The sequence below is a fragment of the Topomyia yanbarensis genome, chromosome 2 (assembly GCF_030247195.1).
Source record: "Topomyia yanbarensis strain Yona2022 chromosome 2, ASM3024719v1, whole genome shotgun sequence".
NCBI classification, from domain to species: domain Eukaryota; kingdom Metazoa; phylum Arthropoda; class Insecta; order Diptera; family Culicidae; genus Topomyia; species Topomyia yanbarensis.
The window spans coordinates 470,185,247-470,208,746 of NC_080671.1; the positions used below are offsets into that span (position 1 = coordinate 470,185,247).

A 23,500-nucleotide genomic window follows, 5' to 3' on the forward strand; every position below is an offset into this window, starting at 1 on the left:
GAAAAATATTTGGCTTAACTGGGTAATATGAAAGTATGACGATGGAAATTTTCAAAAGAGACATTCCACGTGCGATATTTAAACTATTCGTATCTCTATTGAATTTTGAATGAAATATATGCTCAAAGACTTAAAGCTGAAGCCAGGATTTCGAAGACAAAATACATGAGAGGAAGAGGTTCTAGAGACGACAATGTGAACCTCCCACCCGAGTTCGGATTGACGGTGACGAAATCGAGATGGTCGACGAATTCATGTATTTGAGCTCACTGGTAACCGACGACAATGATAACAGCAGAGAAATTCAGAGACGGATCATAGCGGGAAATTGTGCCTACTTTGGACTCCAGAGGACGCTCCGGTCGAACAAAATTCGCCGCCGCACGAAGTTGATTATCTTCAAGACGCTGATTAGATCGGTGGTCCTCTACGGCCACGAGACCTGGACTATGCTCGTGGAGGACCAACGCGCCCTTGGAGTTTTCGAACGAAAAGTGTTGCGTACCATCTATGGTGGCGTGCAGATGGAAGACGGAACGTTGCGCAGGCGAATGAACCATGAATTGTATCAGCTGCACATTCGTTGTATTGGTACGAACTTTCATGAAAAATAACGGATCAAAGACCAAAAATATCCACAAATTAGATCCAAGAAAAGAAGTTCCCAAAGTACCCACTCTCGATGGGGGATGCAACTACAATGTGTCTTCTAACTTATCGTATTTGGATATACTGAGTAGTTTGAACCATTTCTTTTTCACAATATTGGTCTGTATAGGACTTATTTATCCATATTTCCTACACGAGAATTCCGAACGAAACAATGCAAATACGGCTTTTATGCAATCGACATAGCCTAGACATTTCACACTATTTACTTCAATGCAAATAAAAACATTGAAATATCTACCTGTCTCATTCACGAATCGCATTCTCCCTCTGTCGTTCTCTGTTCAAGGGGCTTGAAAGCACATGTGACCTTGTCTCACTTTACTATATTCAATTGCGCGTTAAAATACTGGACCAGTAAATTCTGTTCTGCACATAAATCTTTTTTCGGGAATATGTGACCAAAAAGTAAACTTTGAATTCGTCAAGTAAAGAAGCATGAAAACAAAAAGAATAAAACCAAAAAAAGATGGAAGCCCTAGAAAGTCCATTGCATATTTATTAGCCTTTTCTCAGAAGATGGGATTTTCAAAAACATTTCAAAACTTTCTGATGCAATGGTTTTCATATTCGTACAATCCGGTTTATTCATTATCTTTATTAAAAAATGTGTTTGGCTTCAAATATATGACCATTTTAATTAATAATTTCATTCCGCATCTTTTTATTCGTTTTGTTCATCTGCGTTCATTTTACTTATTTTATTCGTTTCATTCTTTGGATTCACTCTGATCAGTTTATTCTTTTTGTGCATTTTACTCATATCATTCATTGTTTTCATTGTAAGCATTTTTTTACTTTTTTCCAGTTTATTCATTTTGTTCAGTTTCTTCATTTTAATAATCTGACTACTTTTTCAGTTTTAATCATTTCATCCAAATAATTTATTTGATTCAATTTATTTCTTTATATTAATTTATAACCTTTTACTGTTGTTCAATTTTTCATTTCAATCAATGCATTTAATTCTGCTCATTTTCTTCTTTTTATTCATTTTATCACTCCAGCTCATTTTATTTGTTTGATTCGTTTGTTTTATTAATGCATTTCATTTATTTTTTACTTTATTCATTTTGTTGATCCATTCTTTTTATTCATTTGACCCATTTCATTAATTTGATTCATTGTATTCACTGGATGAATTAAATCAATTTGATTCATTTAATTCATTTGATTCATGTGATTCGTGCGATTCATGTGATTCATTTGATTCATATGATTCATTTGATTTATTTGATGCATTTCATTTGATTCATTTGATTCATTTGATTCATTTGAATCATTTGAATCATTTGAATCATTTGAATCATTTGAATCATTTGATTTATTTGATTTATTTGATTTATTTGATTTATTTGATTTATTTGATTTATTTGATTTATTTGATTTATTTGATTTATTTGATTTATTTGATTTATTTGATTCATTTGATTCATTTGATTCATTTGATTCATTTGATTCATTTGATTCATTTGATTCATTTGATTCATTTGATTAATTTGATTAATTTGATTAATTTGATTCATTTGATTCATTTGATTCATTTGATTCATTTGATTCATTTGATTCATTTTATTCATATCTTTAATTTTATGCATTTCATGTTCAGTCATTCGTTTTATTTCATTCAATTTGTTAGTATGAGTCAATTTATTCTATTAATCTTATAACTATTTCTAAATATAATCTTAATTTTTATGTAATAACCTAATCTAATTTGATTCGTGTATTTGGATCAAAATTATAATGATTTCCATTAATTTTTCTACTTATTTTATGAATTTAAAAACCTATTGTTTCATTTTTTGCTTTACTTTCTTATTTCGGTCGTTTTGTTGATTTCTATAATTTATTCAGTTTATTCGAGATTTTATTCGTGCAAGACTAGAAACTGTTTTCATCCTACCTCTAATTGGGTGCCTACTTCTCGTGAGTTCTGCAAACTAATCCAATAGTGAAATGTGTAAGAAAGGTCTCATCTCACTGCTAGGTGGATTAAATCGGTTTTTCCTCTATTGTCGAGATCCTTAGGTAGCAGTAAAAAATATGAAAGAGTTACATTTGATAAATTTTGATTTTTTTAAATGCATTTCTTTTTAAGGATTAACTGTACTGCTTGCATTGCATGTTCACACGTCACGAAATCAGTCCTACTATTGCTAACTTTGCTTACAAATTTTAAAATATAAAGACTTATGTTTGGGGTGGGTTTTTTTTATGGCGTGATTAACATTAACAGTAGATACCTAAGCATAATAAATATTAGGAATTTTGTATCTTTCTTCAGCTGATCGCCACTTGGTCAAGTCTCCCCATAAAATCTTGGTCAAGTCTCCCCAACATTAGTTATTGCGTTCAATTTCATGCGAATTCTAGTAATAACTATTCCAATGTTACAGTTTATGTAAAATCATTTCGCTGCTTCACAAGGATTAAGATGGTATATTAGTCCTTTAATATTAATTAGTAGTCGAGTAGATATGTCCATACAAAGTTTGATTAAAAATTACATCATTTAATGCAAATTTATTAATCACGTAATATTTTCTGCAAGGAAAGGATTTTTTACTCCAAACTTTCAAAATTACCTTAAGGGATCGAAACAAGTATAAAAATATTTTTGAAAAAAAATTAAGAATCGAATAGAAGACGTCATAGCCGAAAATAGAATTTTGCGCTTGGTCAAGTCTCCCCATGTTCCCCTACTACATAGTTCGTAACGCTTATTGTTATTATAATATTAGATAAGATGTGTTATTATAGGATGTAATTTATATAGCTATAAGTAATTATGTATCATTTGGATTATGTCATATCTGTCATATGGTACGAAAAGACGAGGAGGTTTTGCGCCTATTTGAGGAAGAAATAAAAGAAATAAAGAAATAAAGAAATAAAGAAATAAAGAAATAAAGAAATAAAGAAATAAAGAATTAAAGAAATAAAGAAATAAAGAAATAAAAAAATAAAGAATGTGAACAGCAGGCGTTACTGGAGAGAGCCTCCGAAAGTAATCTGAGGCTCACGAAGTTAACGAATGCAGAAGACTATAAGACGCCGGTATTCCCGTTATGTAAAAAAGAGTAAGGAAAACACCAGTAGAGGTGGAGGAATCAAAGAAACCTAAGAAGATCGGCGTAAGAGAAGTGAAATAGTCCATAATTGGAAAAGGAATGGCGAACCGTGTATACCGTATAAGAGAAAATAAAAAAAACGGAAAGAGACAAATGAAAAGAAATAAAATAAGAAAGAAGATCTTAAACCATACCAGATATAAGAGAGACGCTCTATTCGTCAAAGCAAATGACAGCGTGACGTATCCTCAAAAGGATGAAAGAGTATCCCAACCTGAAGGAGCTGGGGGAGTACGTTATAAGAACCGGACGCACTCAGAAAGGCGAGATTTTGTTCGAGCTGCAGAAGGGTCTATTGATCGAGAGCTCGACCTATCGGGAACTGACAGAAGCGTTGGGTGGATAAGCGAACGTGAATCTGAACGAGATCACAACGGAAGACGAAATGAGGAGCACACTTATAGAGCAATGTAGCCTGGAGAAAGAGCAGATGTCAATCAGGTTGAGGAAGGCGTATTGCAGCATACAGAGATCCCTAGAGCCACTAAACAAACGAAGAAGTATTTCAGGTGCTTGAGTTTCATCAAGCAAGAAACTGTAGAGCCCTGGACATATCTGATCCGTGCAGAAAACGTGGAGAGAGGGAATACATTGCTAGAGACTGCACAAAGTAACCGAAGTGCATGTACACTCTGCAAAAAGGCAAAGACAGGCCAATGATGATATAGATAACCTAGTTGTAGCAGTCAATAACAGAAACGAAACGCGACGTTGCAATTATTGCAGAGCCATATCGTCTTCATTTTAGTAACGGTAACTGGGTGGTTGGATAGTGCAGCGATGGCGGCCATCCAAGTAATGGGCGGTTTCCCTGTCTAAGAGGTAATAGATAGCACACACGACGGCTGGGATAACTCTTACTGCGTCGGGAAGACCAAGCTCGTGAGTCCTACGACGCCAGTTGAAGTGTGCGCCGACAAACTGAAATTTATCGTAGTCCTTTTCCCGAAGCACGACCCAACCGCTTGGCCGCCTACACCGTACTTCGACGCAGGCGGTGGATATGCTGGTAACAATCGTGTCTCCAACGACGAGCTCCTTATAGTGGAAAAGGACTGAAAACGAAGAAAGTTCCCGGACCGGATGGTTTCCCCATCCGGTGGCACTGAAGACTGCGATCCTAGCGTTTCTGGACATGTTCAGGATAGCTCTACAGAAATACCTGGACAAAAGCTACTTCGCGGATAGATGGAAGATACGTATGTTGGTGTTGCTACCATAACCAGGGAAGCCACGAGGAGATCCAGCATCGTATCGGACTGCTGAAAACTCATACTCAACAGGCTGACGAACGCTAAAAGTTAGAACGGACTATCGCTGAGGCAATTCGGATTCTGGATAGGTATATCGATGGCGGACGTCATTCGCGCAGTAATCGTGAGCGTGGAGAAAGCAATCGCTACGGCGCCGTGGTAAGGATCGACGTGAAGAAAGCGTTCAACAGCGCTAGCTGGGTTACTATCGCCGTAGCGCTGCACAAAATGCAGGTCCCGGAGCATTTGTGCAAGGTTCTGAAAAGTTACTTTCAGAACTGAGTACTGGTCTACGAGACGAACGTGGGGCGGAAGTCGATTAAAGTCACGGCGGGAATACCTCCGAAGCTCTGGACTGCAATGTTCAACGGAGTGATAACACTGCAACTGCCCAGGGGAGTTGAGATCGGCGATTTTACAGACGATGGTACACTATGGAAAGGTTCCATACAAACAGGTGGCCAAAAATATTTTGTCTCATATTCATTCGTGAAAAGCTTGTTTGAGTTGTTAATAATGAACGATATTCATAATGAACATATCCGGAATGATGAGGAGGGGGAGAGGTGGGGGGTTTGGTGTAAAGTATTCAAGGTGAATTATTTTTTGTTTTCAAAAAAATAAGAAAAGAGGCACATAGAGTTTTAGTCAATTCAATCATTTTCCATATAATAATGCAAGATTTGAACAAAATTTTCTTTAATTTTCAATGGTCAAGTGACCTTCAATTTTCATTGGTTCACCTCCAAAAAATACCGTGTGCATCATAACTCAAAATCTACTGGGCCAATCGTTTCGAAATTTTCCACAGTTCTTCACATCATTCTAAAGGTAACTACAAGATCTTTCGATAAATTAGTATCACAACTATTTTTACAAAAAAAATGTTAGAAGATTTTTTTGAGCTAAAATGGGACATTGGCTTCAAAGTGTTACAATAAACTCAAAAATCAGGAAAAAGGAAAAGCTCAGATACCATGTGCTTTCTAACCCTCAGACAAATAGTAACGGAGAGAGAATGCCAGTCGCGAAAGAGACAGATAAGTTTTTAATTTATTTATTTAAATAAAAGCAAATTGAAAGGAGTTTGAAGAACATAGCCTAATTAATGATTGTTCAATGTCGCTCTTTCAGTTGATTGCTATGCCAATATTTCTTCTTCATATTTATAATCTGCGATTAATTGTTGTTTTATTTGGAACTCTTGTTCCGGAGATATAGTATGGCAAAAATGTAGCCTGATCGACTATTTGTTTAATACATAGACTCTAATTGTGATCCACGCTCATTTCGTTGTGGAATATGAAGCGCTCAACCGAAACTTGTACCGAAGTGTCCTTTTCTGGTCTATTAGTTGAGACTGCCTTTAAAACTTCAAGTGATGCGTTCTCAGTTTAGGGCAAATTCAGGCAACTACAATCTTCCCAGCCAACATTTTGATTCACTTTAATAAGTTGCAATTTGATTAACTGTACTCTTAAACGATATAAATTGATTGTATAAAATGCACAGATCCCTTCTATGTGAATAAAAGTGGAGGCCATATACGTACAATAAATCGGTATAGTAGAACTATGTGATTTACGACGAATTTTGATCTCATCAGAAGCATTATACAATCATCTAGCTTATTATTTTGGTTTTATATATGATCAACTTTACAATCACACATCGAGGTTTATGCAGCTTAAGGTCCCCATTGTGGTAACAATTAGTGTTTTTTTTAAATAATATGAAAAGAAAAAATCAGGATGAAATTACCATAATTCTGTTATAAGACACAGTTACGCCCACACTGGTAGATATATGTTTTTCATGGGTGAGGTTGGAGTTACTGGATCATCAATTATTATAAAATTACCTGCTACGATTTACTACCAGTTTCGAACCTGAGATCTTCGTATTCCCAGCATAGCCGCTATGTACTCACCTATTTATACACTGTCAAGTAACGATTATATTTGATCATTTTTATCGCTTTGTGATTACGATCTAAAAATACCATAATCCAACCTAAATATGGTACTCCAATGATACCTTTTATACCTGTCAAATCACAACCTACTTTACTCAAGCCATTTTTTATTGCTCAAATATTGAACTAGTCCAGCAGAGAATTTGCGAAGTGCTATAAGGAGGTGACTATTTTTTTTGAAAGATTTTGCAGTTTAATCCAATTGAAATTAATTTCTATACAATGTTTCAAAATTGTCTTTAGTATTCCACATGTACAATTTTGTTTTAAGTTGTAGTGGACTAATAAATAACTTCAAGTCAACATTGTTTTTGGATCACAGATTTGCATTTTATGTGAACTTTTTACAACAAAACATAATTTTTGCTTGCACTATTTGTAATTTTGATTTAGTCTGTCATTATTTGTAATTTATTGTAAACTTTTATATACGATTGCTGGTTTGCTGGGTTCGCTATCACCGTGCACTTCTTTGCGTTTACACACATACGGTTTGTGTTGCACCAGTCAGCAATGGTTTAAAATTGTCGTTGTCTACAATCTTCAGTAAACCGGATGAGAAGAAACATCTTGAGATCATCTGCGAAGGACAGGTGTGGAGTCATCAGACGTCGTGGAAGTAAAGCAGAAACATAAGCGGTCCCAAGTGACTTCCCTGGGGTACTCCTGACGTAGAAGTAAATGTGGGTGCCTGGAAATCTCCAATGACAACCACTATTTCTCGATCTGTAATGTAGGATCGAAACAACTGCAACAAACTACCGTTAATTCAAAATCTCTTCATTTTACCGATTGTTATGTCATGGTTCACTTTCTCAAAAGCGGCAGATAGGTTTGTATAGATAACATCGGTTTGAGCGCGACGTTCCATACTCTCTGTTATGTAGGATGTTAGGCAAAGCAGGTTAGTCGTTGTCGTGTTGATCGTCACTTAGGTACTGCTTGCGGTGTGCCTGAAGAGGTTCCATAATCACCAGCTCGAACAACTTCGAGACAGCACTTAATGAAGTAATTCCATAGTAATTCTTGACGTCTCGCTTATTACCTTTTTATGGACTGGGAAGATATTCGCGGACTTCTAGCTGGATGGAAAGATACCACTGGCAATAGAAGCTCTAAAGATGCGAAGAAGTGGAGTCGCTAAAACGTCGATGTGCCTTTCCAAAAGTACTGAAGGGAAGCCATCTGGTACCGGATTGAAAGACGGTTTTAACTGAGAACAAGCTCTGGTAGTCATCGTTTCATTGACATCGATAGCACTTAGATTTTGGCTCACGACCGGAACTTACACTAACAGCGACTTCAATTTGATCTACTGTTAAGGCCTCATCTTTAAACTCATTCGCGAATTTCTCCGAAAAAAGGCTGCACATGTCTTGAGATGTGGTAGATGTGAGGCCGTTGAAAGTCATAGATGACGGCAATTCGGATTCCTTGCGCTGTTCATTCACAAATTTCCAAAAACGTTTAGGGTTTGACTTGAGATTGCGCTGAATGTTTTGCTGATATCGAAAGAAACCATCTTGACTAGCTCGTTTATAAGCATGGTAGAGACAGAAGTAATACTTACGACACTTAGTAATCCTCCGCAGCCGTCGCATCGTGCTTTTTGCCAAGGAGAGCCGGTTTGTTGATGATGAACTTTCTTCGGGACGTGCCTGTCAATAACATAACCCAAAACGTTAGAAAATGTTTGAACTGCGGTATCAACATCTTCGAGGTCCAGAATGTTTAGCCAATCGAGGAGTGGAGAAGAGGTCTGCGATACTGCGATGATGAACTTTGTGGAAGTCGTAAGAGACGAGAACCGGAGGAACATTGTAATCGTGCGCCAGGGTACGATCAATGGTGGGTAATGTGCTACTGGTTTCACTAGAGGAGCGGGAGCTATCACTACTGATGTATTAGAAACCTGATCGCTGACAAAACAAAGATCAAGGTGGCGGTTACTCTCGTTGGCGATAGGATTAATTTGTAGTAACGTGGCTGAGCTGTAGCTGTCAAGAAGCCTCGCCACCTCAGAGTGAAGAACGGAGTTATCGGAATCCGGGTAAAGAAATCCATTGCGGGAAGATTTCCACGAAATGCTGGGGAAATTGAAGTCTCCTAGTACGATGATCTCATCATCATCATCATCATTTTGTGTCTTCGAAGATGGTAAAAACTGAGCTGCAGTGTGCGTCAATATATTCGACTCGGTCGGGTGGGACGTACGACGCACACAAGTACAACTTACGGTCATCAAGCTCGATTATCGTCCAGACCTGTTCGAGGCAATCCAAGCAAGTCTTCTCAACAACTCGTGCCTTCAAGCTGCGATTAACTGCTACTAATACACCACCTCCAGTAGATTTACGGCTATTTCTAAGGTTCCGGTTGCAACGAAAAATTTCATATCCAGTACCGAACACCCAACTGGAAGCGTGTCTTCGTTTAACCACGTTTCCACGAAGACGATGATATCAAAACTGTTATCGGAAACTGCAAGGCGATATTCCTCAACGGTTGAATTGATACCACCAACGTTTCGGTAATATATTGGCAGCTTGTCCCGTCGTTGACCAAGGCTGGAAGAGTTTTGAAGCTAGGAAGAGCTCACAGATGCTTTATACTTGCCTGCTGTAGGTTTGCGGAGGTCCCTTCGTCCCAACTCCGCCACAGGACCGGGACGTCTGCTGGTCGCTGGCTGGAAGGGCTCGACTGTGATGGGGGGACTAAGGGCTTCCTCAAGACTGGTTGCAAGTGTGCATCCCGGTTTCCGGAAAAACGAGAAACCGGGGGTTGTACTACTTGGCTACGTTGGGCTACGTACCACTCGTAAACGGCTGCGGGTCAGTGACCTGAAAGGAAGTGTCTGGTACCGATAGGAGCTTTGCGCAATTGGCGGTGGACTGGAATCGAATAACATTTGGTCGGTGTTAAGTCAGACCGGACTAAGTCGCAAAACATCAAAGCATGAGAAAATTATAACACTGGATGAAGGATTTCTTCAGCTACATTCGACTTTTTTCAGATTTGAAATATTATTTCCAATTATATCGTAGAGGATGCTGCGATTCAAACTTTAAACCCGTTTTTCTCGAAATCACTATTTTGTCATTTAGTCCGGTTTGACTTAACACCGACTATTTCGGTGCTAGAAGGTTTCGAAATACATGGATACTTGCCGAAGTAGGATGTTTGGAAGACCCTTTTCCACTCCCGCACACAGGACCGGGTCGACTGGTAGCTGGACTGTGGCGGGGGATCGAGGGCTTCCATAGTACAAGCTAGTATTGACAAAGCAACCCTGTTTCTGCTGGTCGAAGTCAAATTCGCGAACCAGTACTCCAGTTGGCCAAGTAGACGCTATGAGTGTCACGTCCTTCATTTCAGTCGGAAGCTCGACTCGGAAGGAACCAAAATTGAGTTTTGTGAGATCAGCATCCCTCTTGACCAACTAGATTGCTTTAGGTGTATCGCTTATTCCCAAGTATTCTTAGGTCATAGCGACGATTTCATCTTCTGTATGGCTCGGATCGAGGCGGCTCAGGTAGACCCAGAACTGTTCCCGATCAACAGCAACTATTCTGATTTCCCACTGAATTGCTCGAGTACCACAGACGGTGGCAGCAGTGGCGCGAATTTTAGCATAATTCTCGCGACTTCTTTTTGGGGTAGGTAGATCCCCTGAAGTCGCTTAATAGACAGCACCCTTTGACCTACCGAACTAGAATTAACCGGAAAATGTGTCTCAATGCGGTTGGAGAGATTAAACGCGACTGCCTTCAGGTTATCTACCGCCTCGCATAATTTTTTAGTGTCCACGGTGGAAGCAGCGGAATCGGTATGCTCCATCAACTTGGTGAAACTGCAAGCACAATTATCGCACAGCCAGTAAAAGTTCTTAATCCAAACAACAAGTCCAAAGCAGATCGCTGCGTACCAGAAATGCAAGTGCGGTGAACGATCCACAATTGCCACCACATGCAATTTTCTCGATCCCATTAACAGTTTTACAAGCAGAATGCATTGCTACTTTCAATCCGCCTTTTTGACGTGTGGAAAACACGTTCCGCTACTCGCCTGCAGCTGGTAAACTGAGTGCGTTGTTTGTAAAATTTAGTGGGTGAATCCGCAGTGATGTAAACAATATCACAAGACAAACGTAAAATTACTTCAGAAAATTTTTGGTTTTTGGCTTCAAATACACAAACCAACACAAAACTATGCAGGAGATTGGCACGGTGAACAAATATTTTCAACTTCAACGGTAATTTGATGAGTTGTACACACAAACAAAACACAATGACTCAAAACAGTGCAGCATGTCGGTTTACACTGCTGGTGACAGTAGTAGATGGAGACAAGAAGCAAGAGAAGAGTCGAGAGTTAAATCAAAACTCAAAGCTCGAGCCATTTCAAGAACCAAGTGGGGCTCCGAGATAGAGTAGAACAAAGAAATGCGACGAAAGCACGACGAGCCTCTCCACAAAGTAATACCTTGACGTAGTTCAGTGGGGAAGAAGGGCGTAAGAAGAGTAAGGAGTGTTTTAGTGGTTAGGCACGAACGTGAGTCGTGAGTCCCACATAGTACCAATACACTACAGGCCAGGCTTTTGAAGCTTTTTAAGCCATACTAAAAAAAGGAACGTGCTCACAGATATTGTTACAAATCGTCAAGCTGAGTCGATTGGTATATAGGACTCGGCCCACCGGGCATCGGAATTTTTTTTAACAGTTTCAGCGAATTCTACGCATTTCTTTTATAAGAAATTTCAAAACACTAGAATATTCCCTTACGCTCGATATTTTGAAGATAAGTGAATCGAATTAATAAACTATTGGAACCCAAAATAGATCAAAGGATTGAAACAAACCTGACCGCGAAATATTTTAATGCATTTCATCATTCTCCAGGTTACGATTTTTGACAGAACATATGTTATTCTATCTCGGACATTGAGTTCAAATTTAATTGCTAGGGTTATCACACAAACAAACGCAATAATCGTCTTCAAACGCGCGTAATCCATAATAAAATTTTCAGTTTGAACAGATCATTCCATCCAGACAGTCTATTCTCCTCCATCGCCATGTTTCTTGAACACTCTCGGCTCGTTTTAACGTTGATCGTTGCCCTACTCGTGCACGATAGTTACAGCACGGCCAATTGTACCGGCAACAAATTCGACAAAAAGTGCATCGATCCCAGCCTGGTGGCCACCTATGAGGAGATCATAGCACTACCAGAACATCCCGAGAAACTACTGATCGATGTCCGGCCAGCAGATGAAATCGCAGCAAGCGGAGTAATTCCAACCAGTATTAATATTCCAAGTAAGTTGAAAAATGATTTTTTTTACTTATTGTCAACTCATTATTGTAACTGTTAGTAAAAATTGTAACTGATGAATTGAAGCTGACCCCGGATGCATTTCACGCTAAATACGGCCGAAAGAAGCCGGAAGCGAATGATCCCATTATTTTCACCTGTCGTATAGGAATTCGCGCTGGAGTGGCAGCCAATGAAGCGGATCAGCTGGGATTCAAAAAGTAAGAGTTATTACGTTTTGTTTAACCAAGTGTTTATCTTCGATTACATATTTATTTATTGCAGTGTGAAGAATTATGTCGGATCTTGGAAGGAATACTCAGAAAAACGTCAACTTGTATAATACCTGAGTTTGATATTATCCAATTTTATTGTAATATAAGTTTTCGAAGGACTTAAGAATAATCATATTACAAATTTGACACAATCTGATATAGGCCTATCAAATATTAAATTAATTTACAACGAATTTCGGTCATTGTGGTCCACATCAACTGAAAACACAAAGTGTATACACTTTTCTGTTAGTACATTATTCAAGATTGAGCAATATCTCTAGCAATGCGACTAGCACTCACCTGCCGAAGTTAAGTCAACAAAGAACGCAAACAGGTCAAATCACCGTACCATCTTTCCGAAAGCTGATTCCCATAACATCTGCCAGCCAAGTAGGCGATGCCTTTCCTTTGGCTGCTTCTTCGTTCCAATATTTGAGGATACCGGTCGGAAGCTGATTGACACAATGGCATAGCATCTCGTCTTAACAGCAGGCGGCGACAACAACAACGACGACGACGACGACGGCAACGCACGACGCGGCGGCATGACGGTAGGGAAAATTTTCAATGAAGTGAAATAGAGTAGGTATCCGAAGCTGGCAGATTTGCTCAATATTTCCGCCTGCTACGAAGACCGCAGTCAAACAAGGCACGCGAGATTGACGGAATCTTAAAACGTTGCAAAAGCGTTTCCTCGAGCACGACGACGAATGGTGAGGATGAGCCTTTACTGAAGAAAATGTGCATCTTGAGTGCTCGTCTCGGCGAGTCGGTGTTCGAGGAGCGGGAGGGTGGAGAATGCACTCAACATGCACCTTCCACTCAATAACGCAGCGTGGCAGATAGTTTGTAGAAGGTGCGAGTAGAGCGAAAAAATGCTGAATTTTCCGACACTAGAAAAGGAAGCTTTCCCGCTTTAGGCAAGAGATTGTACTTTGCTACTGAAATTGTGCACCCCGAGCATAGTGGTACTAAATGGAGTGAAAATATTTGATCTAACCATTTTTTTTTTTTGAGAGCTGGAATATATTGTTGAACGGACGGGTTTCGTGTGTAAAGTTGAGGGGTTTAACAGCGCCGAAAAATGTTTATGGAGGAAATAGATCATTTCGGAATTTCGATTCCATCTTCTATCGCAATTCATGGAACAACTAATGTAGACAATTTAATCGTTTCAACCAATCAATATTTTATACATAAAATAGCTTCAAGACCCAGCAGAAACTATTCAATTTTCCCATAGATAACCGATCTCTGCTGTAAATCAATTTAGTCGTCAGTCGTTAGAAACCACAAGTCCTAAGCGAGCATTCGTCTTCATTGGCTATCAAGATGCTAAACCGCTATTTACTACGACACATCACCCATGAATTGTTAATCAGATGATGGTCACTGTGGGTGATGACGTTCCCAGCCAGATCTGAACCGACTGATTACACATAACCCAACTCTTGGATCGAAAATTCAACGGCATTTTCCTAATCTCCTAACACAATGGTGCTTCACCTTCGTTAGCCGTCATATGTTGCTAAATCTTTTTGGTTCCGAATTACGTCTCGCATCAGCGTTGCCACGTGAGCATGAGGATAATTCCACTTCTTCTGTAATGGGATCCAATTAGCTGCTGCCGGCTCCGACTGACAGGATGATTCGCATAGCCGCGACGTGTCAATAATTGTTCTTACACGGTAGTAACACGTGGCTAAACACGTTTCTTGGAAGCAGATATGCTCTCCTTGCTGACACGATAGATGGGCTAATTCCATATAATTCTTCGAAGGCTCACAGTATCAAACCTAGCATAAAATTGCAACAAATGGACTAAAATATGTGCGGTGTGATGATTTTCCTGCTACTAATGCTTAGTTATGTGGAGAAACGACATTTATAGAGAAAGAGAGAAAAAAATAGAGTTGAGAGGTCCATTTAAACCACTTAAATTAAGCGTTTCTTACAGTTAAACATAATTTAAATTCAGTACTTACTCTAACTACGGTAAGAAATAGTTCAGTGCGACAAACAATGAGTCGAAACAATAAAAATTGGTCAAATAAAAATATAAGTAAATTAGTCCAAGTTTTTATTAATAAATCAAAGAAATTTACTTTTCTAAGATCGATTTTTACAAAATATAGGAAAAATATTCACTCAAGTTATCCTTCAAGCGAATGCGAATAGCCGGGTGACTCCTTAAAATAAGTTTCGCAGCCTCCTTGGTCACTTTCCTCACGCATAACGCCAGTTTGCCGTGAACATCGTCGAGCTGACGACTGTCTTTCGCATCTTCTTGAAGTTTCGCTTGACGATTGCCCAATATTTTTTAATTGGAAGGAGCTCTGGCGAAGTGGGAGGGTTCATATCCTTGGGCACAACCTTGATGTTGTTCGCGGCATACCACTCTATGATCTTTTTCCCGTAATGACATATCCGGTGAAAAGAGAACGAAGCAATTGTGTTACTCGAGGAAAGGTTCCAGGCTCTCCAGAACACAAATTTCTTGGTTGATGGTCTCTATTGTAATGTAACCACATTAACAGATTGCCTACCACACAAGATACTTCTTTGCGAACTTCGAGCTGAGCTGTGTTTGAAAATCTCTGCCAGCTTTTCTCTTCCAGTCAACGTAAAGTATTCCCGTCCAGGTAGTTGTTTAAAATATGCGTTCACATACGTTTGGTTTTTTTTTTCAAAGGGGGGACCCCATGAAATTTCAGAAATCGAATTCGTATTTTTGATGCCAAACATATTTAAAATGCATGAAACGTCGAGATTTTATGTTATCACGAAAAATTTGTTTTTATAATTATCGACTTTTTGGGACTTTGCCGATTTCGCACCTTTTTGCCTTTCTCATATAGAAAGGTTATGCAATCACTCTGAAAAACGTCAACCTAATCCCGGCCTCGGAGGGCCAAATTTTTTTTCGACTCGCATAAGGTTTCTGGATTTTAATAGGGGCATAGTTGATGGTTTACGGAGAGGGGTTACACCCCCCCCCCCTCTACTGTTCACTCCCCTCCTTTAAAAATCTCCTTAAATCATCCCTCAGACCACCACCCCATCCAGCCCTCATACCCCTCCCTTTCAACCCCATCATCTTTAAACCACCACTATATCACAAAGCATACCAATTTAAGCTGGGGAGTCGTTCGTTCATGGGACTTTCGCTCTCCTCACATACCCATCCCCGCATGACAAAATGAGTTAGCAAGCAGATAACATTGATCTAATGCTGATTAGGCTAATGGAGTATGATATTTTTTTGTTTCAAGTGTTTCACCGTCGACACGTAGCTCATCAAGTTCGTGGCTGGCATGCTATTGTGTATAAGTGCAAAGTGTACTAAGAATGTAATGGACATTTCCAGAATTATGTTGAACATAAAAAGCCTCCGTGCCATAGTTTAGAGAAATGAGAAAGGCACAATTGCACCGCTAGGTGGATTAAAACAGGTTTTTATTTACAAAACAACATTGAAACATTTTATCGGAATATTGGAAAGATTGTAAACTTTGTCTACGAGTCCAAATTCAGCATCTTTGTCTCAAATCTTTTTCGAGTGGAGAAAATCGAACTCAGACCTGGACGTAAAAGCCTTATAACAGCAGCCAAGCGCAGAGACAATTGACTTTTTTGTATGGGGTATTATATGAAAGGCTGAGAGCAAGAGTGGGTTAAAATTTTGCTAAGAGCAAAAGTGGGTTAAAATATTCTGTTAGATCAGAAAAGGTATATTCATCACAACCTCACGCAAAAGTGGGTCAAATATTAATTCGCGCAAAAGTGGTTCGACAAAATTTTCAGGGCAAGACTGGTATAGAATATTAACCCACTTTTGCGCTAAGAAAAGAATCAGATATTTCTTATTCGGAATTGTGGATAATGAAATTTTAGTCAATGTTTCGTTGCCTTAGAAATCATGAGATGTAGGATCCGTATAGGTTAGCTGACATCGGACATGGACAATTACCGCCATTTTGAAATCCAAGATGGCGACTTCCGGTAACCACAAAAAATGAGATATATGGGTATCATTTGAAAGGGTGTGTTCAGTGGACACCGAAAATTGACGATTACCGCTATTTTTAAATCCATGATGGCGACTTCCGGTTACTACAAAATAGTAAAAATAGTAGTTTCATTACTTGTGTAGCACGTGGGGCTGTCTTATTGGAACCAAATTTTGTCAAGACTACTGGATTCATGTTTACGCAGTACCCAGTCTGTTTGATTTGCTTTTTATCAAGACTCTTCCGTAAAATACGCCATATTCTTGCATACGACAAGCCAAGTTATTGAGAACTATATAAATACGACCGGCTAATAATCATTAATTTTGTTTTTTATTCCTTGGATTTTCGGTCTTTTAAATCTTTTTTCAAGGGAAATATGTTATCGTTCTACGTCGATAACCGACGTATAGACGTAGAACGATAACATATTTCCCTTGAAAAAGGTCAAAACCAGTGGCCAAAACGTCGGGCAGTATACAATACCCGTTCTGATTTGAAAGACCGAAAATCCGAGGAATAAAAAACAAAATTAATGTTATTGAGAACGGTGTTAAATCGATTCTTCGCGATCATCGCGTACTCTCGGCTACTGCCTCCATGATTTCTTCTCTGCGTACTGCATGTGGTCGATTTGGTCGCTTATCATCCAGTAACGTGAACTGCGACTCTGATTTTTCGATTGTATGGCGAATAGTGAACTCAGTTGGCCGATTATTTCGACCATAGTATGATAGGAGAGCACGAAACTCATTCCTCACTGCTTTTCGTAATACCATTGCACAACATGAGGACGGTGAGCCATTGTAAGTCGTTCCATTATAAAAACCTGTTTTAATCCACCTAGAGGTGCAATTGTGCCTTTCTCATTTCTCCAAACTATGATTTAATAGCTGGTTCGTACAATATAACTTTATGGAAATGTCTTTCATTCTTATTACACTTGGTAAGTATATATAAGAGCACCTTTTTGCATTCATCGCGGTATCGGTTTGAATCGGAGTTTTCTATGTGATCGACCTCCACAACCCGTAACTCCGGTGCTGGAAGTCGGATGGAGATGGAATTTAATATCAGTTTCTGGGGACGCAACACCTTTCATTTGAGACTAAGTTGAGCAAATCTAGCCATTTTCGAGAAACCAATATAACCGTTATTCTGACTTTGGATGCTTCCGGATCCGTCGATGGTGGCCAGTGTGGCCAAAGAGACTTTGAATGACTGTTGGGAACCTAGATCTACAAATTCAACAGTTGTGTTTACATTTTGGAAAAAAAATCACCTTTTTACATTCATCGCAGAATTCGTTAGAATCGGGATTTGCTGCGTGATCGTACGTATCACCCTGTAATTCAGGAACCAGAACTCGGATCCACACAAAATTCAACAGCAGCTGATGGACCTTTCATTTAAAATTAAGTTTGTCAAAATCGGTTCAGAAAATTCCGAGAAACTGATTTGGAAAAATCAACAAATTTTGTTATGTAACCATACTCTTCAACTCGTAATTCGGAACAAGATGTCGGTTGAAAATGAAATTCAATAGCAACCTATGGGAATATTATACCTTTCATTTGAATCTTAGTTTGTAAAAATCGGTTCAGCCATCTCCGAGTAACCGATGTGGACATTTTGTTAACAAATCCGCACATACACACACATACATACACACATACACATACACACATACATACATACACACATACATACACACAGATATTTTGCGATCTCGGCGAACTGAGTCGAATGTTATATGAGACTCGGCCCTCCGGGCCTCGGTTAGAAAGTCGGTTTTTGGAGCAATTGCATAACCTTTCTATATAAGAAAGGCAAAAGAATAATATTTAATTAGCTTAATAAGCATGAGTTCAATGTTATCTTCATGTGATTATAATTTGCAAAGGTTGGTGGAATGCGTTTGAACGTGTAGCGAATGGGGGTTTAGTAGAGTGGGTGTGGAGGATGCGTCAGAAATCCTTCATCTTATTTCGGTATACGGGGTGGATGAAGGAAATCTGGGCGTGAGGGTAATCCAAGAAGAGGGGAGTGATGAAGAAGGGAGGTGTAAGGGCAAGGTGGGGAGGGGGGGAAGGGGCGGCTACGCAATACTCAACTGCATATTTTGCCTTCCATTTGAGACTTGGTTTGAGAAAATCGGTTCAGTCGTCACCGATGAACCGATGTGACTTTAATTGTGGAATATGCCCGGAATTCCGGACTTCCGGAATCGTCGATAGTGGACAATATATTCAAAGAATGTTTGATTGGCAATCAGTGATCTAGATCTACGATTAGAAGTAATTTGGTGACCATTTCAATAGTTTTTAGCCTCTGAGGTATTACGATTGTACCGATTTATATGGGAAATTCCAGTGTATCCTTACTAACACCCCTGTAACTCCGGAAGCAAGAGTCAGAACCGAATGAAATTCAGCAGCAGTCAATGGTATTACTGTATCTTTCATTTGAAATCAAGATTGTAAAAATCGGTAGAGAATTCGTTGGGGAATGGGTGTGATATTAGCTTAGGAACTTGGCGGGTTCCCCGGGGGCGTCATGAACCGTCATAGGTGGCCAATGTGGTCAAAGCTGCTTTGATTGATCATTAGTGATCCAGACCCGCAAACTAGAGTAATGTTACATCAATTTTAATATGTTTTACATCATTTGAACATCATGGTGGTACCAGTTTATATGGGAATTTGCTGTGTGACCGCACTCTTCAACCCGTAACTCCGGAACCGGAAGTCGGATCAACTAAAAATTCAATAGCAGCTTATGGGAGCGTTATACCTTTCAGATGAAACTAAGTTTGCGAAAATCGGTTCAGCCATCTCTGAGAAAATTGTGTGAGTTTAAATGACACACACACACATACACACACACATACACACACACATACATACACACACACAGACATTTGCCGATCTCGACGAACTGAATCGAATGGTGTATGATACTCGGCCCTCCGGGCCTCGGTTAAAAAGTCGATTTTTACAGTGATTGCATAGCCTTTCTTTATATGAGAAAGGCAAAAAGCCAACAACACTGAACAACAATATCATCATAGTTTGTTGTTTGCACCCATTAATCAGTAGAAAATGTCATGTTAAAAAAAACCTTACCTTTAATCACCCTGTATAATGTAGAACTGATAATTTTAATACTAGAACCAATTCTCCTCAGCAGCAGGTTGAGCAGGTGTTACAGATAGTTACTGAGTGCAAATAAATAAAATAAAGAGATTAGGATTATCGTTATTTTTGCAATTTGTTTTTGTAGAATCGAAAGAAGATGCGGCTTTTTAATTTTCATGGCCTTAAAATTTGACGTGACAAGATGGGGCTTTGGCTTTATTGCTTTGTTTTCTATGTATTTAGTTACAAAGGAGGCAGTGAAAAGACGAAGGTCGTTTTATATGTTTTGTTGTAATGAGACAGACAATTTCGTGATTGGTGACAATGTGAATATTTTTTTTTTAATTCGAATATTTGCGCAATTTTTTTTAATTTGATTATTCTGACTTATATTTGTATACACACATCGACTGGTATTGCCGGAAATATTTATTCCTTAAAGAAACTTAGTTTCCAACGGCGGCCTATTAAATGAAAGTGTTCTTGCTATTCGTTAGTGGGTTGCTGTTCTCAATGAATAAAGTTTTTTAAGTAATTGAATAATGTATCAAAACGATGTACAGTAACAGCAACAATAACAGAAATATGTTTTACCAGCACTCAGTAAATAAGGACCTACTCGTTTAACAATGAGTTTCCCCCACTTGCGTCTGAGTTGCTTACCATATGTGAATAACACACACACATACACCCAATTGCCTCTGTGCAAGGATATATGTATCAATGCGATGCGCCATACAGTAATAATAAGGATATATGTATACGTAATGTGAGTATGTGCTCGAGATTATTCGAAAATCGCCCAACTAGCACAACCAGACATGGATTTTATTTCATTGATACGACTATTGGCGATATAAATATAACAGGCCTCTTTGAATGAATGTGAAGTTATTTTTTATTTCGATTATAGAGGTTTTAACCTTAAGGTCATTCGCCTCTTCGGGTTAGAAAAATCTCTTATGAAACATTTCTAACCCTATGTGCGGGGTCGGGACTCGAATTCAGGTGCGCGGCATACAAGGGACTCGATTTACCAACTACGCTACGACCACCCCCGTGAAGTTATTGATTTCATTAATTTAACGGATTTTATTGTTTTTGTTATTTCATTGACTTCGCTGATTTCATTGTTTTCTTTAATTTCAATTTAAACATTTTGACATTAACATCAATTTATATGCTCTAGATAATTTTGCCGAATCAAATATATCTACATTTCTCGGTTTCATGCAATTATTCGAAAAAACAAGGTAGCGGGTTTTAGTTTGGTGTACGCCATTTTGGTTTTCAGCATTGAAACAAACATAAATTTTTGAACTGTTAACAACTGCTCAGAACCAGCCATTTCGATATTGCCCCATCGACTCTCAACAACTAATTGAACTCAATTCAGTTGTCTATTCGGCAGCACTGCACACGAATTTACTGCTACTTCTTTTAACCGCAGCACCGTGTATAGAAAAAACCTGTATAGAGAAACCATTACTCAAATCTCGGCCCTAGCAACATAGGTCAATGCGTTCAGTTGGACTAATAAAAAATAACGCTCATAGCCACTAGACAACACGTTCTATGGCGCCACGACACAAAACTAGTGATACCGGGGAATTCACTCGCTTCTAGCATCTGAACCTAATCATTCACGGTCCACGCGATCATTCAAGAACACAGGCGAAAATGGAAATGGGCTCGCAGTTAAAAAATCGAATGTATACAAGCGAAGTTACACGCTAGCACCCGCGAGATACAAAAACCAACATAATCGAATATGTTAACTTACAAACGCTCGAGCCCCCAGCCATTATACACATAGGTGGACATGTACTCACGATCATCAACGATCAACTACGCCGATGATTTCAAAAACAGAAAATGCCTCGATGATTTAGTGAACGCTATTGCACTTATAATCTGATCAACATGGTCTCAACGAACAAATAAACGCTTATTCCCACGCGATCATAAAGTCCCTACGCCCACACATCTGCACCGTACACTCAATATCACAAACAGAAGCACGGCCCGCTGCAATTGGCCTTAAGTAGTGTTTTAGAGGGGGATATTTCTTGTCTCGTCTGCAATTGTAGTGAGCGCTTCCGAGAGCCCAGCTCTATAGCTTCACTAGGATAATTATAAAAAAATAAACTGGTGTCAAAGCCGAACTTATTTTTTCCTACACATACTACCAAGTGTTCCTTTCATATCAGTAGCGTCTGGCTCAATTGGCATCTCTATAATCGAAATAAACAAAATAACTTCACATTCATTTAAAGCGGCCTGTTATATTTATATCGCCAATAGTCGTATCAATGAAATAAAATCCATGTCTGGTTGTGCTGGTTGGGCGATTGTCGAATAATCTCGAGCATATTACTGTATGGCGCATCGCACTGATACATATATCCTTGAACAGAGGCAATAGGGTGTATGTGTGTGTGTTATTCACATATGGTAAGCAACTCAGACGCAAGTGGGGGAAACTCATTTTTAAACGAGTAGGTCCTTATTTACTGAGTGCTGGTAAAACATATTTCTTGATTTCTTCTTCTTTTTCAAAACGTCATATCTGCAATGAGTTACGCTCTGTTTATACTTTCTCTTTCGATTTTTACGGCGTCACTATAACACTTTTCACTTATTTTACAGTACAGATCGAAAGACGGTGGTTTTAGCTAGCATATTATGCAAAGAGCTGAGGGATAAATGTTAAAGTGACCGAATTATTAACAGAAGAGAAAGTAAACAAAGAGAGTAACTCATTGCAGATATGACGTTTTGAAAAAACGCTCAAGATTTCTGTTATTGTTGCTGTTACTGTACATCGTTTTGATACATTATTGAGGTCCTTTGGAAGGTTAATTCAATTACTAAAAAAACTTTATTCATTGAGAACAGCAACCCACTAACGAATAGCAAGAACACTCATTTAATAGGCCGCCGTTGGAAACTAAGTTTCTTTAAGGAATAAATATTTCCGGCAATACCAGTCGATGTGTGTATGCAAATCTAAGGCAGAATAATCAAATTAAAAAAAATTAAAAAATAATATTCACATTGTCACCAATCACGAAAGTGTCTGTCTCATTACAACAAAACATATAAATCGACCTTCAATCATTAATGTGGATATTGGTCCATACTGTAACCATGCTAGTTGTTAAATCATCATGAATAGGCCATAATTTTTAAAACAATTCCGCAATTTTGAATTTTCTTGAAATTATATTCCTATTAAAAATATGCGTGATTTTTAATGCTAAATCGTCGTGAAAATAACATCATATTTGGATGCAAATTGGCGACGAAAAACAATTTTTAATCTCTTGACAACTTTTTGATATCCAAAATACCATAGTTTCATGGTTTTTTACCAGCGTTATTGAATGCCAGTAGAATTGAATATACCTCGCCATATCTGATTTTAAATGACGGCAGGCATCAATTTGCGATCTTTTGACATATTTTTTATATTATAAATGCCCATGTCGCGTGATTCTAGATGACATAATATCTTCTATATACCGCCATCTTAAATTTTCATTTGCTATCTTTGATATAAAAATAGCGGAGGGTATTAAATTTCATTTTACCTCCGATTTTTGGGTAGTTTCCCATACCAAACATACCCATATTACAAACTTCCTGGTGATAAATAATTATGAAAATGTCGAAATATTTAGTTAAGGAACGCCATTTATGAAAACGAACATAATTTATTTGAACAGAA

At 38.6% G+C, this 23,500-nt stretch overlaps 1 protein-coding gene across 1 annotated transcript; it reads left to right on the forward strand.

Annotated features, from left to right (window-relative positions):
* The first annotated feature begins 11,228 nt into the window (after positions 1-11,228).
* Positions 11,229-14,664, forward strand: LOC131682380 (rhodanese domain-containing protein CG4456-like). Its single transcript, XM_058963815.1, has 4 exons — positions 11,229-11,283; positions 12,061-12,350; positions 12,407-12,566; positions 12,631-14,664. The coding sequence occupies exons 1-4, from the start codon at positions 11,240-11,242 to the stop codon at positions 12,686-12,688; spliced, it is 552 nt and encodes a 183-aa protein (XP_058819798.1). The 5' UTR covers positions 11,229-11,239; the 3' UTR covers positions 12,689-14,664.
* The last annotated feature ends 8,836 nt before the right edge of the window (positions 14,665-23,500 follow it).